At 49.3% G+C, this 17070-nt stretch overlaps 2 protein-coding genes across 6 annotated transcripts in view; one reads left to right on the forward strand and one right to left on the reverse strand.

Moving 5' to 3' along the window:
- TTI1 (TELO2 interacting protein 1) lies at positions 1–15154 on the reverse strand. 2 transcript variants are annotated; one of them, XM_052783104.1, is made up of 7 exons: positions 12786–15153; positions 12106–12294; positions 11189–11337; positions 10191–10331; positions 8552–8756; positions 7752–7839; positions 1–1558 (listed from the first exon to the last, which is right to left on the reverse strand). In XM_052783104.1, exons 1-7 carry the CDS (start codon positions 15076–15078, stop codon positions 1324–1326), a joined length of 3300 nt encoding a protein of 1099 aa, XP_052639064.1. In that variant the 5' UTR covers positions 15079–15153; the 3' UTR covers positions 1–1323. The 2 variants fall into 2 exon arrangements, with proteins under 2 accessions (XP_052639064.1, XP_052639073.1); XM_052783113.1 differs by lacking the exon at positions 10191–10331 and having other exon boundaries at positions 12786–15154.
- Positions 15155–15411: 257 nt separating this feature from the next.
- The window catches only part of RPRD1B (regulation of nuclear pre-mRNA domain containing 1B), a 42037-nt gene continuing 40378 nt past the window's right edge, over positions 15412–17070 (forward strand). The window contains exon 1 of one of the 4 annotated variants that reach the window (XM_052783143.1): positions 15412–15776. In XM_052783143.1, the coding sequence (XP_052639103.1) occupies positions 15626–15776 (151 nt within the window). In that variant the 5' untranslated portion in view covers positions 15412–15625. The remainder of the gene's footprint in view (positions 15777–17070) is intronic. The other 3 variants (XM_052783161.1, XM_052783171.1, XM_052783151.1) reach the window with 3 other exon arrangements.

Genomic DNA, 17070 nt, shown 5'->3' on the forward strand with positions numbered 1-17070 from the left:
TTCCATGTAACAATCAGTTTATTGCTTTGGGTTTTGCATTTCTGAGCTTTCTTACAAATTTACAGTCAAAATCTGTCCTTTTGCTTTACTAGCATAAAGCTTTCACAAGTGCCAGGAAGCAGCCTGCTGCCAGAAGTCGCTCTGGATGAAGCTGATGAACCCAGGAGACGGCGTGGTCTGGGAGCAGCCAGGTAAAGCAGCACCTGCAGACCGTCTCTGGGGACGGAGCCTGGAGGACTCGGGAGCTGGAGTACGGCACAGCAGCTTCCAGGCGAGTGGTGAGCCTGTGCCATGTTCTGGAGGGGAGGCTCTGTGGCAGGGGCAGCAAGCAGACCCCAAAGACTAGTTGTCCTCTCCGCTCGCTGCATTGCACTATACCTGCTCAAGCAAACCGTGGTACCACCGTGCTCACACCTAATGTCACCGCCTGCATCATCTGACCACGTACGTACCCACCTGGGAGGCAGTACTGGGGCACAGGTAGATATTTCATCTAGTTCTCCTTGGGGTTGGTGTTAAAAATCTGAGAGGTCTAAGAAATGGCCTGTGAGAATAGCAGACAATCTGGGAACAAGGAGGAGTCTTAAATCACTTGCAAGTTGTAAATCAGGGCTGGCCATTTTTCTAAAGAACCTCTCTCAGTGGTGAGAATCAGGGAACACAATGCATTTGGCCAGTCTCAGCAGCCAGTTTTAGCAAAATGCAGCTACAAGGAATGGCCTTGATGTTTCTAAGAGGATGTGGTGTTCTTGCCAGTAATACTGATGAGGAATTTATTCAAAATGCATTTTAGCATTTTCTGGTATTAACTGGTTTTAAAAAGAAAAGATTTTTAATGCACCCCAAACTGGATTCTCTCCCTGGGAAGGGTTAAGGCCAGAAAAAGCTTTTGTTTTGAGTTGGCAATCATTGTCCAGCTGAGAACAGGAGGGAGTATCACAGTTGTGAGGTCAGAGGGGTGTGGAGGGGGTGCTGAAGGGGCACCACCCAAGGACTGAGTGTTGGGAAGTCATTTCTGGAAAATGACTCTTTGTACTGAAGAACTTGAAATAGATGTATTATGACCCTTGGACTTCTCTCCAGCACCACGTGCAGAGAAGTACAAGTCTGGAGGAATCTGGGCAATGTACCCACCTCATCCTCAAACACTGTTTAAAAAAAATAAAACTTCTGCCCATGGGGAGGACAGCTCAGCCAGTGCCCCAGACAGGGCAATCCTTCCTTTGCCCCCAGAACGATTCAGGGCCTGAATGATGGGATTTTCCCAGGTGAGTTCTATCCCAGCGGTTCCTTTTTTCCCCTCCCAGCTGCTGTGTAGGTCTGTCAAGGAGAAGATGCCTCCTGTGTGCCAGCCCGCGGCATCACGCTCTCCTGCTGCTGCAGCCTCTCCAGCAGGAGCAGCACGTTGTCGGTGAACTCGTTCCGCTGCCTCCCCATCCCACTTAGCTTCACGGGCTGCAGGCTGATGTGGGGGGGTTCATACTGGTGAGGGCAGCAGACCTCGTTCAGGAGGAGCCAGGTGCTGTCAGGGTCCACTTGCATTAAGTGGAGGAAAACACTTTGGAAAACAGTGGGAAGAAAGGAAAGAAGAGTAAGGAGAAGGCCTTTTGATTGGCACCCAACTGGGTCATTAACAGAGAGCTATGGAAAGCTCTGATGTTGTCTGCAACCTCTGACAGCTGAACAGACTTGGAGGCTCATTAGATAGAGCCATTAAAATGGCTCCTGTGCCCAAGAGAAGACAGTTCAGTGGTTTCACATCTACTGGCAAGTGGGAGAAAAATAGTTGTTATGCTACACAGAAAGTTATCGACATCAAACAAGCAGGTGGTGAATAACTGACCCAGGCTTTGGTCTCAGCATCATGGGCTGCTGCTGGCAAAAGCCTTTCTAAATCAGCCTGTCCCAAGCGCTGGAGAGATGACTGCAGAGTATTGCATGTGCTACTTACATCTGGTATGTTTTGGACAATCACTCCTGCAGAGCTCTTAAAAGAAGTTGTACATGTTGTTCACCACCCTCTCTGTTTTTTGGGGAGTGAGGGGGTCAACCCATCTGTACTCGTCTCCCTTTTCGGAGCTGGTAAAAACAAGGGTACTTCTGGACAGCTGTCCAGGCTGGGCCACAAGTAAAGTTGAATGCTGTATTGAGGGCTTTTTGCTTATGTGAGGTCTCCCCTCATACCAAATCCTTATTAGCTGCCTCCAAATTTCTTCCTTCTGCACAGCACCTTTCACAAAGCAGGATTTTATTTTCTTAAAAAACAGAACCCCACCTTCATTAACAATAGAATGGAGGAAGAGAGGAATGACAGCTTCCTCTAATGCTTTACTGCTGTGTTGATGGTTTTCACTTTGAATTTCAATACCTCACCTAAGATGGGGGATTTGACTTTTGAGAATGCACTTCACACTTTTGACTCCAGCTGTGAGTTGCTGTAACAAAGATGCTGTGAAGAATCCTGCTGGAGAGCAGGAGGCTCCTAGGAGCAAAAGAGCAAATGGCTGATTTGCATGACCTACACTTACTCATTTCTTCCTGCCAGTTCTCATTGGCTGTAACCTTTGGGCTTAGCTAGGTCTGTGTCAGGGTTTAATGCACAGAAGGTGTATTAGGCTTAATGGGTATTAAGTTCTCTGGCTGTGCCATGTACAAAATAAAACTAGAATTTGCAGGCTGCCCTAACAGCACTGCAAGGCCTCCTCCTGCATGGTGCTGAGTACTCTGTGCTCCCACAGAGATTATGAGCGTGAAGGGTACTCAGCACTCGCCAAACTTATGGGTCAGCTTTCCCAGATCTCAGAAAATGCCTAGCCGCCATCTTCAGGTCTCTAGTTTCCACTGAAATCACGGGGCCATGAGGAGAACAACAGCTGGGCAAGGTAATGAGAAGTCAGATGGTAGGTCTGTCTCTGTTCCCCCAAGAAGCACAGGACAGAACCCCCCTCTCTAAAATCAAAGATCACCTGCTACAAAAGCCACACAAAATCCAGACTTGATGCTGTCAAAACTTTTCCCTGAAGAACTTTGATCCCTAAAGTGAGCTTGCTTCCTCTGCAGGCAGAAATCCCTTTTAGAAGCTCTACTCTGAAAGCGAGTGCAGTGCCATGGGTAACCTGAAAAAGCACAGAAATGAGATGGAGGCACTAGAAAGCGCTCTCACCTCTTCACAACGATCTTGTGACTGTATTACTTGCTACTCCATGAGTAGCCAAAGTTGTTGCTTTTGCCTGCCTGCCATTAACCACTTGCCTGTCTCTCAGTGCAGGTCTCTGAACAGCCATTAGGGAAGATGTTGTCAGTGCAAGCTGTTGGCAGTGTCCCCTCCTGAAAGCACTTGCAGTGCCTATCTGTCTGCTCCAGAGGAACCCTGTGTGAACGTGCTCCAAAGTGATAGCTGTGCTTCGCAACAACTGCATCGGCAATGTGCCTTCTTTCTGGGGGACGGCCAGAGGCAGGTGAGCTCACGGGGCTCTCCGCTCCCCTGGCTTTGTTACTGCTACTCTGCTGACTGGAAAAGGGAGGACTGGCTGGACCCGAGTGCCAGCCTCCCGGGTGCCAGACTGAGTAAAGTGCAGGCAGGCTCGCTGGGGCAGGGTCTAGAGCTTGCACCTGCTGACATCCCTGCACCAGTTCTCCAAGCCCTGCTGGCTGCCAGTGCTCTCCTGGTGCTCGCTTGGCCATGACAGTGCGAGCGTGCAGCTGTCTGCCTGCCAGCAAACAGCAGGTCCCAGTGGTTTCCCCTAGCTTATGATGGGCTGCTGCTGGTGGGCAGCTGCACAGAAATAATCCTCGCTCCTTATGGCTGGGGTGGATAGGATGGGGTGAGAAAGATGAATCACTGTGAAGTAAACATGGGAACAGGGAATACTATTCAGCTGACTTCTGCTTCTTCAGCACATGCACTACTTTACCTCTTATATTCACAGCAAAGATACTCTGCTCTCCAACCTCTTCCCAATCAGCTGCTCTGGCAAGAGCAACCCTCAAGAGATTAGCTGGTCCCTGGAGAATTCCACTGCCTCTTGTGCCCATAATGGCCTGAGGGTGTGATTATCTCCTGATAACCTAGAGTGCAGTGCGGCTTAAAGAACAACTTGACTTTTACATTTTCAAACTAACTCTGGGGTAGTTTCTAAGCAACCTGTTTCCATGGCAAAGAATCCTGGGGTTAATCCAGGTTTGTTTTCTGTTGTTGCTTTTTTTTTTTTTTTTACTTAAATATAATTTTATTGAATTTTGCCTTGTGCAGGTGGCTGTTTTAGTGTACTTCAGCCCAGCTTGTGAATGACAGCTGTCAATAAGTATCCAATAAACTACACAATCAAACCAAAAGAGGTATGCTCCATAATCAATTTTGGTATCTAAAAAGGTCCAAAAATAGCTCATATTTGTTCCAGTTATGCTGAACAACTTATTCTACTAGCAAAGAGCAGAATTTGGCTATTCTGTTGCCTTGTCTTTTCCCAAGCTCTAAGCAAAGCTACGGCACAGTGAACAGGCTGGCAAAAGGACAAGTCTTTCTGGCTTTTGCATCTCTGCTGAATGTTTAACTGATACAGTTCACCACAGACTTCAGTAAGAACTGGGGAAATTATTTCTGCATCCTGGAAAAAACTCTATTCCTGTCCAGACTGCTGACTGAAAGGTCAAATGGTAAACTTCACAGGCTGTAAACATTTATTAGGAATTAAGTGTAAATTTCAAAACAGTCACTTCAAATGAAAAAATCCAGAACTACTTGTGAAGTGTTGACACAGGCCAATGACAATTTCTTAATTTCTTTTCCTTCAGAGTTTTTTTCCCCTGGAGTGAAAAGCTTGTCAGGGATGATGCAACTTAATAAATTGATGAGAAGCTCAGATTTACATATTATGACTTTCAGTTTACACCATCTTCCCCCCCTGCCTTGTTCCTAATCCTTGGGCCCCATACCACCACCCCTTAGCTGTTCAAGTGTTTCTGGTCACTTTACCTGCAGTTGCACTGCCTTATTTTCAATGAAAGCAAAGACATATTTAGTGTTCCCTGGCTTTCCCAAACTCTTCTTCAGTAGGCTTGGGGTTTTTTTTGTTGGTGTGTTTTTTTTTTTTAAGCTTTGGATAATATTCCTCTCCTGGAATATTCCCAGCAGTCATCTTATAATAAAGCCTATTGTCCCATTTTCTCTTTGTCAGACTTTTTTTTTTTTTTCCCCAGCATCTATTTTTGCCTGTTGAGTATTGCATGAAGCTGCAGTTACAAAATTCACTTATTCCCACTGGTTTATCTAATAAAACTATAGCGTCCCATAAATGGGATTAAGCAGCCTCCTTGGGGCATGGTAACATTCCTGGACAACAGCCAAAACTCCTTTTTTTTTTTTTTTTTTTTTTTGTGTGTGTGTGTGTGTGTGGCTCCAGCACCTTAGCCAAAAATTCCTGCTTAGCCCTTCCCATACCTACAGAATCCTCACTTAGTCAGTGCAGGGAGTTATTGGTGCTACAACTGACTTTGTAAGACCTAACCTTGTTCTTGGCAGGTCACAACTCATGAGTTGAATAAGAATCCAAAAGGCTGAGCAAAGGCCAGTTAGTATAAATCAACGTGGCAAGCTGATTCCAAACATCTTTTTACCTTGTATGATTTCTGCAGTGATAAAGCTGAGTTATGTGACGTATGTTGGCACTCAGGCTGTGGCTAAGATTAGTTCTGGTCTATCTGTTTTTAGAAGCATTTAAAATGCACAATTTTTCATGTATCAGGCTGATAACATTGCCCTTGTCTAGATGGAAAGGGCCTTACATGTGACAACCTGTGTCAGTTTGCAGGATTACTTTCAGGCACATACAGAGCAAGGAAAAGGACTGGAGCTTACACGACTCTGGTCATTAAGCAGCCGGAGAAAGGAAACTGAAGCATGGTAGAGAAGTGATTCTTATCCTGGCGCTGGAGCCAATTGTTATGGTACAAACTAATTTTGACTTTTCCAAGCTGAAACCTCTTATTATGTGTACTATAGTTAAAAGTGATTGATATATGTTTAACTCTGACCCATCTGGGCTCCAAGATCAGGGATCAGACAGGACTAAACTGAAAAAACAAAAGAAAAAAAAGGAAAACTACAAGTGCTGCTATATGGATAGTTAACATCAGGCCAGACATGATGCATGCCTCAGTGCATATATGTGTCTGGCCAACAGAGCTACACATGAGAAAGCTGTTCACAGAAGACCTTGCTTTGTTCAGTGAAATATGTAATGTATGGTGCATCAAGGGCATAGGGGGAGCAGTGTAATGTGGTATTTCTCCCTTAAAATAGAATAAAAATAATATACAGGAGAAAAACGTTACTTGCCCTGAACTTTGCTGCCCTTTTCCTCCAACAACAGTGAGGTTGCTTCATAATATAGCTTCTATCACATCATAGGGCTAATTCAGTATTTCCCCCCACCCCTGCTGTGGGGGGAAATTGCACAGCTTTTCAGACTGCTTTGTTAATGATTTAAAAGCTTAAGATTCCAAATATCTAGATAAACCCTGGTGTTCTGCTTTCCATTCCAGCATTGCTTACACAGATGAACGCTTTATTGTATTAAGGTATGCAAGCCTAAAGTGAAGAACCCCTTTGCAGAACAAATGCTGCTGAAGCCTGCTGCGATGCAATAAAAGCCACTAAGGTAAAAATAAACCTACTCTCACCAGTGCAGGAATCCAAACAAAGGTACGGCTACAGCTTCTGAGAGCGTTCTCCCTCTAAACTGCTGCCCAGCCACACAAAAGCCCTTCACCCCCTGCACCCCCCTGGGAGGCCTGCGCTCAGGTGAAAGGGAACAGGCAGCTCTTCCCTGTTCAACAGCCTGCCCTCTGAAATCCGCAGTGCCTGCTGAACCTGCTCACCGCTGGCTTCCTCTCCCCTCAGGGGAGGGCAAGGTTGGCCTCACAGAAAGAGAGGGGCTTTTACCCCTGTCCTTCAGCAGAGACAGAGGTGCACTGCTTGCTTATTCACTTTCCATGTTCTGTAACTGGACTTGTTTCTTCTGCTGAAATCTCTGGCCTTGTTTCCAGGTGACAACATATGACAATAGTGATTTCTTATCCTGACAGCAGGAACGCGCTGAGCAGGATTTTGCACACCAAGCAGCAAAGTATGTCTGTCAACACTTCATAGAGGTGATGTGTGTTCACCTAAACTGTTTGTGCTCTTTTAATGTCTCCCAGCCTTCTCAGAGCAAGACTGGTGGCAAGACTGACAGCTTCCCAGACAAACTCTGGTCCACCTGGCAGAGCCTGGGTTGACGTGATCACAGGGGCCCAGGGAAAATGGAAGGATAACAGAAGCAAATCCCCCAGCCTGCAGAAGGTATTAAGTGATAAAATACATAGGAATGTCTGGCACATCCTCTTGCATAGCTGTCGCCCCCTCTGCAGTTTTATGCCACCAGTGGGCCAAGAGCCCTAAGTATTCTAGCATAGGAGGCAGTTAGAAAAAAAGCAAGTATCACATCTTCCCCCTCTGTCCCCAAATGCGCTGCAAGGTAATCTGAAAGTCAACGGTAACTTGTGGGCAAGCTAACCTCTCTAGCTCATTTTGGGTAGTAAATGATACTTCACCAGAGAAAGGAGTTAACTTCCATTAGAGACCCTTTTTGTACAGGACTCAAACCTGCCAGAGGGAGGAACGGGAAAGGTGCAAGAGGAAAGGGGTTACCGTGCTCCCTCTGTCCCACATTATTTGTACACCTGATACACCTGCATTTAAGAGACATTACCTCTGGGCAGCTTCCTGCAATTTCATGGGTTGCTTGGCACTGAGGTAAATCAGGCAGGCATCTGCCACTTTATTCAGGTCACTCTCACCTGCAGAAATGGAACAGAAAAGAAGGGTAGGAGGTAACCTACTCCGCGGCTGCTGCCTAACAGAACCAGCTCTAAATTGGCAGCAAGAGGCTTCTGAGCCTTTGAACTCTCTGACCCAGAACTCTTCTGACCTCACCTCTTAAGCATCTTGCTGCAAAGCTGGGAAAGCAATCAAGGGCATTGAGAGAGGAGAAGAGCAACTAGCCAGCAAACCTTCTCCCTCATCAAAGTCAGCTCCAGAAATTTAACCTAGGAGAATTTCAGAGAGTTTCATTCAGCAGAAGAATGTGCTGTGCTGCATTTAAAGGGTCACCCAGAGAGATGCCTCAAAACGGAACCAGGCAAGTTAGCCAGAAGTCTTATCTGGGCTCCAGTTCTTAAGTTAATTAAGAATAAAGCACGGCTCAACAGGCCTAGCTGTAGCAACCCAGGCACTCCACTCTATACCCACTTCTCATGCACAAGTGAGATGAGCAGTTAGATTCTGCAAGGTGCTGGAAATCTCTCCCATTTGCCTCTTGGGGAGTAAAGAGCAACCAGCCCCTCTTTACAGAGCTCTGAAAGAGGACAGATTAAGCAAGACCTGAATGGGATGAGGCTGGAGAAGATCAGAAGGGTAAGAAGCAAGTGCAGGCCTGGTCAGTTGAGATGAAAAGAGAAGAGGTAAGTCCAGCAGAGATCTCGTACAACCTATACTTTCCCTGGTACTCACCCATGTCCAACTTCTCACACAGAGAACCCAGTCCCTGCAACACAGCCAGCTGCAACTTGAAGGCAAGCGTGTGGTTGTACACAGGCCCAGCTCTGGCACTTGCTGGGGCTTGGCTGAGGAGGGAACTGGTCAGCTTAGGCAGGACATCTTTGGAGAATCTCTGCCTCAGAAAGTCCCCACACTTTTGAGCCAGGGTACACAGCACCTAGTGAAGAAATGTCAGTTACTGGAGGCTAAGTGCACTTACAGGTCTGGGAGGAGCTCAGCAATCCGCACCAGCTTGGGGGATAAGGCATTCATTCTGCCTTGATAATTTTTTTGCAGCTGAGAGCAATATGACCATACCTGCTACAGTTTCCCACAATGAGCAGAAGGCGAATGCTTGATCGACAGGCCGAGTGACCTGCACCCAGCTCTTCAGTTTCACATGGCTAACCTTCTGGGACTGCCCTTCTCTCATTAGCACAGTAAAGGTAAGAGTAGCTTGTGAAGCCTTATTCAGAATTGCTGGAGGAGTCTCTGATGGAAAATGCCATTACAATAGAAATCACCTTTGTGGTGGAAACAGTCCATCTTTACAACCATGCCAGTGAATGGAAAGGCCAACTGGCTACAGCATAGGGCACCCAGTGCTACTGGTGTGTGCCCAGGATAAAAACCAAAGTGGCTTAGAGAATGGCCTTAAACGCATATAAAAATGAAGGGGAGATCCATGGGGCCAACCCACATGGCCAGAACACTGTTCTCTCTTGGAACTTCACTAAGCTTGTGGTCTCAGTGTGCAGGACTGAGATGCTGGTTATGTTGTGTTTGGCTTACACCGACACTAGGCTTCCTGTCCTGAGATTTAGGAAGGAAGACACTCCTGGGGGATTTCTTATAACTAAACCAAAACTCAGTGCTAATTGTAACGGTCCCTTGAACTTTTCAAGAGCTAATTATTTTTTGTGTAGTGATCTCTCCCTTCTTTTAGGGCAGGCACATGTGAGGTATTGCTACTCTGAAATTCTATGGCTTCCTGAATTTGGCAAATCAAAACTCTCCTTTTATTCACACTGAAGGATTCTAAAATGAATCTCATTCTGCACAGCAGAGGAAGCCCTGTGAAACCCTGGGGCTGGCAACCTCTGGAAACATGCTTTATTGTCTAACTTGTGAGTCAGGACGGGAATGCAGTCAGTTGACATGGTCAGGAGCTCTTTAATAATGTTATTATGAGGCTAAGTCTTTGCTTAACCTCTCCCTTCCCCTGCAAATGCCTCAATCATGAAACAATTCCTTTGCTTCAGTCTAAGACTTACAAAGGGGGGTGCTGAGACTGTGGCTCCAGCAAGGGCAAGTTGCACTATATGGTGCCTCTGACAGCTGCTTAGACTGTAAAAGAACCGTTTTCTGCTTCCCTGCAATAATCACTAAATTGCTCTTTCCCCCAGGAACAGTGTCAAGGTTTTATCTGCGGACAAGCTGCAGTGGGAGTGGTACAAGCCTACTCACTGCAGGGTGGTGACCCTGTGTTCCAAACCACGTTTAAAAATCACTCCACAAGCTTAGTGCTTGTCTCACAAGCCACAGCAATGCCTGAGCCACTTGCCTTCTAAGCACCAGCTTGAAGGCTGTTGGCAGAGATTTGCTGCTGTACCTTGAAGGCTCTGAGCACTGCCAGAGGGTCATCACTAATCAGCCGGGTGACGAGAGCTGGCCAGACACGATGAGCCATGGGAAGCAGATGGTTTCCGTGAGGATGCAGCGCAGTTACACAGAGCTCTAGCACGTCCAGGACCTGGGCAGGAGGGGTAGGTAACAGACTTTCAGAGCGCCACAGCATCAGGCATTCAGGTGGATCCGCAGTGTCACGCCGGGGAGCCAGGAGAAAGGAGGGTTTTAATATAAAAGGGTACGGTTTTAGCTCGGCATGAACTGGGATAACTGAACAGTGCACAGAGCACAGGCCCGTTTGGAAAGGGACAAGTTGTACAGTGACATAACTGGCTGGGCTACAGAGCCGGGCTGGAACCAGGGCATGATTCCTGGCCCGATCCTGCAGGCTGAGCTGTGTGTGCACTAGGACCCTACCGCTCCTGTGGCATGGCAGCAGGATCACCTGGTAGGGCTGGGGCCTCTGTGGTAAGAATCTGGGTTATGCCTCACTGCTGCATTTTCTGTCTCGCTTTGCAGTTTAAAAGGAGGCCACCTTCAAAGGATTTTCATAATTTAAAAAAAAAACCCAGGCTTTTAGACCTGCTTATCATCACCCCAGGAACTTAAAAAATGTTCATCAGCCTGTGCACTACAGTCTGAGGAAGGGGGATGGGAGGCCTAGATGGGAGAAAGATGCTTCTGCTTCCTCCACCAAAGGCTGAGGCACAAGATTTGACTATCATGAGCATCAAGGGAAGGTGCCTGATACAAAGCCACCCTTAAGGTTCTGTTCAGCCTGGCTGCCGTTCCTAAACCAGACTACTCCCAGAAAACCATCTCACTTTCTCTTGCTAGACGTGGAGGGCCTGTCCTGAATAAGCATATGGCAGCACTAACCTCGTTACGGTGGGAAGCCCAACATGCATCGTGCACACGTTGACAAACTACCGGCCCCCTTCGTGGGCACCACCTGTCCCCTCAAAGCTGGCATTTACTAACCTTCAGCCGCACTCGGAGATTCCCGTCAGACAGCAAGTGGATGCACCTCTCCATCACATCTTTGGCCAGTTGAGCATGGCTTGGGAGTGGTGTTTCTCCTTCTGTGTCAGAGTTGTTTGGCTCCGGCTCAGCAAGGGGGAGAACCTCGTCTGGGAGACAAAACCATTACTGAAGCCATGAAAATGACTTGGAAGTCCTGGAAGATCACAATACCCACCCACAACTACTCTGCAAATTCTCAAATGAGGCCTTTGGCATTTTTTAACATATTTAGATACAGTCAAGTCTATGCCTGAGTTCTGCTAAGAGTGTGGGACAGGGAAGGTTTGCTTTCTTTACTGGACAATGCAGTTGGTCTGACATTTGCAGTCTCCCCTCACCATGGACTTATTTCCCATTGATTTTTATTAAAAATGAAAAGCCTGGGTATTTAAAGTATTTAAAGGTCAGGATTGCAGCATAGCCCAGTAAAGACTAAAAAGCTCCCTGTATGAATGTCTGCAGGGCCTGCCAAGGCCAAGTGAGAAGGGAGTGGTGGCATCATTAGCCAGGAGAAAATGGTACAGGGATTCCCAAGGGAGGGCGAGGAAAATGGTGTAGGATCCTGGAAAGAGGAAACTGGGTCCTGAACCCAAATGACCTGTTATGAGGTAAGGAAAAACAGAGTGTGCTTGTGTCAGAGCTAGACAAGCCTTGATCTGCAAGCATTTCACTCCCCGCCCTGCATAGAACAAAGCAAGAACACCCAGCAGCACCTTACATGAGCTAAGGTCAGCTCAAAGCAGACCTGAGACTGTCAGGAGCGTGCTAGGCTTTCAGTCTGGTCCCAAGTCCCCCATCTGACAAAAGGAAACATCACAGGTCACCGTCTTTCTCCAAGTTGAACATACTCTTCTCCAGTCACGCACAGTACTGACCTGCCTCCTCATCCCCTGTGTCAGGAAGATTGCCCTCTGCGATCTGCTTCTGTCTGACATAGTCAAGGAAGAATTGTTCCACTTCTTGCCTTGTCACCACCTGCTGCCCCTGGGACAAAGTCCCGCTCCACCATTCGGGAGTCTGCCTTTGTTGGTGTTCCTCACCGCAGGACGATCCAAACCACTGGACTGCAAAAGAAGAACTGATATATCACTACGCAATCACGATCCTCTCCTGCAAGTCAGCAAGGTACCATGGATTCCTTGAGAGATGAACACGACTCTCAAGTCTCATGGGACTGAACTACGGAATCCAGCACCTGCTGTCACATCACCGTGACCTCCCTGATGGTATGAGAATGTTGAAACCCCGATATAAAAAGGAATACACTCCATGTGCTTCTACAGAACATTTATGGGAGCAGTAAATCCATCTTTTCTCAATCACTAAAGGCCGTGTTCCTGCAAGTCTGCAAGCCGCACAAACAGAAACTGGTTGTGGAGAGGGGAAGCTATTGGTGATCTTTGCTTGAGAGCTGGCCCACCAAGCAAAGTAAAGTTGCCATCACGCTGCAGTACCTCAGCTACTTGAAATCTCCCACAGCAAGTCAAAAGATCAAAGACAATTACCCTTAGTTACAGTAAGACTGAATTATGCAAAGTAAACATCATTTAGATACCTAAAGCTGTCATTACTGAGTGGAGGACCCTGAGGAAAGTGGAAGCCTGGTTATTGTAAGACTGATCTAGCGCAGACAGGACATCTTGGATAACGTCTTCTACCAGTGGCAGCAAACTGGCATCTGAATGCCTCAGCATAGTGTCCAGGACCTGGGAAGCATGTGGCTGATGTGCCAGCTGGCGCAAATTCAGGGAAATCCCATTCACCAGATAGTCAGAATTCTCATTAATCAAACACTGCAAGGAGTCATAACTGCAGGCCTTGCATATGTCTACCAGTGTCCCCAGTGCCGTCTCACTGATGAGCAGAGTCTTGTCACCAGCCTTTTCCAACACCGGGTAGAGAGCTGACAGCAGAAGCAACCGGAACTCCTTCCCAAGGACAGCAGCGAAGCAGCCGACGCCTTCCAGCTGGATGCAGATCTGCCAGATGTTGCTGTTCATGGTGCGGGTCGTTACGTGTGGCTCTGGGGACGGAAGGAGAACGCTGCTGCACGCACCTCCTGGACGGGCAGTAAGTCCTGAATGTTGCACAGAGTGCTCATGGCTGATTTCTTCTGTATCAATGCTAGTGATCAAATACCAGTTTGCCTGGTCTGTGTACTCATCGAGAATGGATATTATGGACCCTTTGAGATCATCCATGTTCAGCGAAACTTCCCTCTCCTGAAGGACATCCACTCCCACTCCAGCAGCTCCTGCAATCAGCTCATTGAGGACCATCGCTGCCTGCTTTCGGTACATGCCAGATTCACTGTAGAGCCCCATGAAATGATCCACAAGCAAATAGAGGTTCCCGTAGTAGCCAAGAACACGACAAACTTGCTGAAGGAGCTGGAAAATTTTCTCCTCCGTGAAGAAGCGGAAGTATTTCTTCTGACATCTGCCTTTCTGCACACCATGCTGCAAGGAGCCCGAAGGTCCGCACACACCCTCGCAGCGTCTGTCTTCCACTATCTTCACATCTGTCACGTCCAGCTCCAGAACCTGCATCAGCGCTTTGGACAGACGGTGGAGGTGGGATATGGAGTTGAGGACAATGTTAATCTTGGGGCCTAGCAGCTTCAGATAGCCGAGCAACAAGCTCAAAGTGGAAACCTTGCCCGTGTCATCCTGAGAGTTCATCAGGCGAGGAAGAGCTGTGGCAAGGGAATGGAGGTTCTCGGAGAGGACATCAGCAAGAGCCCTGTTCTGTGCTACTATCCTCTGCTCTGCAATGCCTTGCAGAACCTCCTTACACCTGCTCTGGACTTCGCCATTTTCATCGTTCACTAGCCCTACCAAGGCCTTTAAAAGATGACTGAACGAGTCCACCAGCGACTGACTGCAGTTCCTCAGTAAGTGGTGGACCAATTCCACCAGCTCCAGTCTCACTTTCCAGTGGGGGTGAACTGAAGAAAATTCAACCATTTTATGCAGGAGGAGAGAGAGTTTTTCAGCAGTACTTTTACTCCAGTCAGGTCCTCTATGGACCATTAATTCTGATATTCTGCTTTCTTCCACTGGCAGCTTTTCTTTATTCTTTGCAATTCTGGCTAGCTGCGCATCAGCCATTACCAAGCCAACAATCAGATAAAAGAGTCTGATGGCAGAAACGGTGGGTTTGTGACCTTGTTTGATGTCTCCAGTAATAACCCGAGACAGTGTAATGGAAATCCCAGGCAGAAAAGAAGCAAACAAATCCCCACATTGCTGTGCCTCATCTTCATCTAGGTGTCGATGCTCCTGGCAGTCACACTGCAGAACTAGGACCTGTAAGCACTTCAAAGCAGAGATCTTAATTTGCTTTGCTTTTTCTTGCTCTGCTAGGCCTAGGAGCAAAGATACAGCAAATCCTAAGAGAGGAAGGGCGGAAGGTTGATACAGAGACCAGATAACATCCCCATAAGCTGAATGCATCAGGGTGTGGAGTGCCTGGATTACAGCCAGCTTTAACTCCTCTGACAGCGGGGCTGGGTTGCTTGAGCTAGAAGGGGGAGAGAGGCAGGTACAGAGCTCAGAAAAAAGCTCCTGCAGGAGCTCCTGCTTCTTCACACACGTTGCTGCCAGCACGGAGGAGATGCACTGCACCACGCTCTGCACCAGGCGCTCCTGCTTGGGCCCCGGCACCTTCAGGGCGAAGCGCAGGGGGAAGAGGACGTACTCCTGCAGCTCCTGCAGGGCCGAGGCGCTGACGGCTGCCAGGTGGGCCTGCAGGCGGGCCACGTTCTCCATGGTCTGCGCCCTCGTCAGCTGCACGCAGGCGGGGCGCAGGGCCCCGAAGGCCTCCTGGGGGGTGTCGAAGACGGCCATGCTGGGGCGCCGGCGGGAGGGCGGCAGCAGCAGCTGAGGGGAGGCGAGGTGGGGGGGAACGCCGGGGGCTGTCACGGCAGCGACCCGGGGCGGCCCCTGAGGGCCGGCGCGCCTACCTGCTCCCGTAGCGGAGCGGCCGCGTGCCGGAAGTGACGTGCAGGTCGCCGGGCCCGGCAGCGCGACAAAGAGCGCCCACCGGCGCGCTGCGGACGGAGAGCTGTGAGAAAAGTCCCGGGGGCCCGCGATGCGCATGCACCGCCTGTGGCGCCTTGGCGGCCTGCGGCGATGCGGCCGCGCATGCGCTGTACTTCCATCTCCCCCGCCCCGCCCGGCGTGCGCGGTCTGTGCTGGGCGTAGCGGTACGCCGCGTCTCCCTCCGGCGATCCGTACGATGCTGCCCTTCGACCTGCCGCGGCGGGGTGAGAGGTCGGGCGGCCATCTTGTGGCGGCGGCGGCGGCGGCGGCGGCGGCGGCTTGTTGTCGGTGAGGCTGCGTCGCGCCCTCCCCCGCGGGCGGAGCTAGGCCCGGCGCGGGCCGGCCCGCCGCCATGTCCTCCTTCTCGGAGTCGGCACTGGAGAAGAAGCTGTCGGAGCTGAGCAACTCCCAGCAGAGCGTTCAGACGCTCTCGCTGTGGCTCATCCACCACCGCAAGCACGCAGGGCCCATCGTCTCCGTCTGGCACCGGGAGCTCCGCAAAGGTACACGGGGCGCCCGGCGACGGGACGCGGGCCCGGCGGACTTTGCCCGTCGGCCGCCGCCTTCCCGCTCCCCGGGCCTCCGCCGCCGCCGCGGGCTGGGGCGGCATGCCGGCGCAACGCGGGGTCGCCGGCTCTGCCCGCCGCTCCGTGAGGGAGACGGTGTCGAGGGGCCGGTTCCTCCTCCTCACGGCGGTCGCGGGGCTCTTGGGGTCGGCAGGGCGAAAGGTTTGTGAGGCGGGCGCTCGGGGTCAGCGGGAGCCTGGCCGCCGTTCTCCCGCTGCTGTCGTTAGTTCTCGGAGGGCGCGGGGGGTGTTCGCGGGGAGAGGGTGGAAGCGCTGGCTGGAGCTGCGGGGTGTTAGCTGGGAGCTGGGGATGCTCTGCCGGGCCAGGCAGCTGGGTTGGAAAACAAAGACGTACTGAGCGTTTTCCCCCGGCTGTGAAGCGCGTTGGTGGCTGTTTAGCCCCTAGGTTTTGCTTTTACGTTTTACGCGTTTGGATTCATAGTACTTATCCGTCACAGAATTGCGCTAAGGGATTAGGAGATAAGCGAAGTAAAAGTGGTTGTAGAGATCTATAAAAACCGTTTGGTAGTATCATCCAGAAATATTTTGTGCCTTTTTTTTTTTCCTTGCAGATTAACTTAAGTTAACTTCTGGTAACTTCTCAAATTGCTTCATAATGAAGTCAGGGAGACTGCTAGTGTCCGTGTGGGTGCCCTGTCCCCACGGGCAGCTGTAAAACCAGCCAGTGTCACCTTTCTCATCCTGGGTAGCCAGCAGTGTTAGCCCCTTGGAGCAGATGGTGCTGATGAAGTCCTAGCTGGAGTATCTTTCATGTGATCGCTGGATAGTATATTAAGTATAGTATATTAAGTATGAATTTTTGAAAGATCCGAGTTTGGCCTGCTGTGGAAATAAGCGCTTTTGTTTTCTGCCTCGTGCGTGCGTATTCGCGGCCAGTGCAGTCTGGAGATCTGCATCTCCCACTGATTCTGGCCGCAGTAAAATAGAAAATGGTGGTGTCAAGATGGGAAAAGTTATGGTATACAGAAGAAATTTAATGTTGCTTTGGCACAGCATTGTCTGGAAAATATTTGAGTCTCCACTATAGCTTTCTCCTACAGTTTCATTCTGTTCTGAATTAAGTGGTTCTATACCAAGTTTTTTTCCTGAAGTTAATGAAAAATAAGTCTATTGTTACATTAATTTGCTGGTAGGTTAGAAAAGCTCGTTTTAATCGTGCGTTTAAAGTTTATTTCTTATGCAGCTTTCTTGAGAAGTGAGGTGTCACTGTC

This window comes from Harpia harpyja, chromosome 1, assembly GCF_026419915.1.
Source record: "Harpia harpyja isolate bHarHar1 chromosome 1, bHarHar1 primary haplotype, whole genome shotgun sequence".
Lineage (NCBI taxonomy): Eukaryota > Metazoa > Chordata > Aves > Accipitriformes > Accipitridae > Harpia > Harpia harpyja.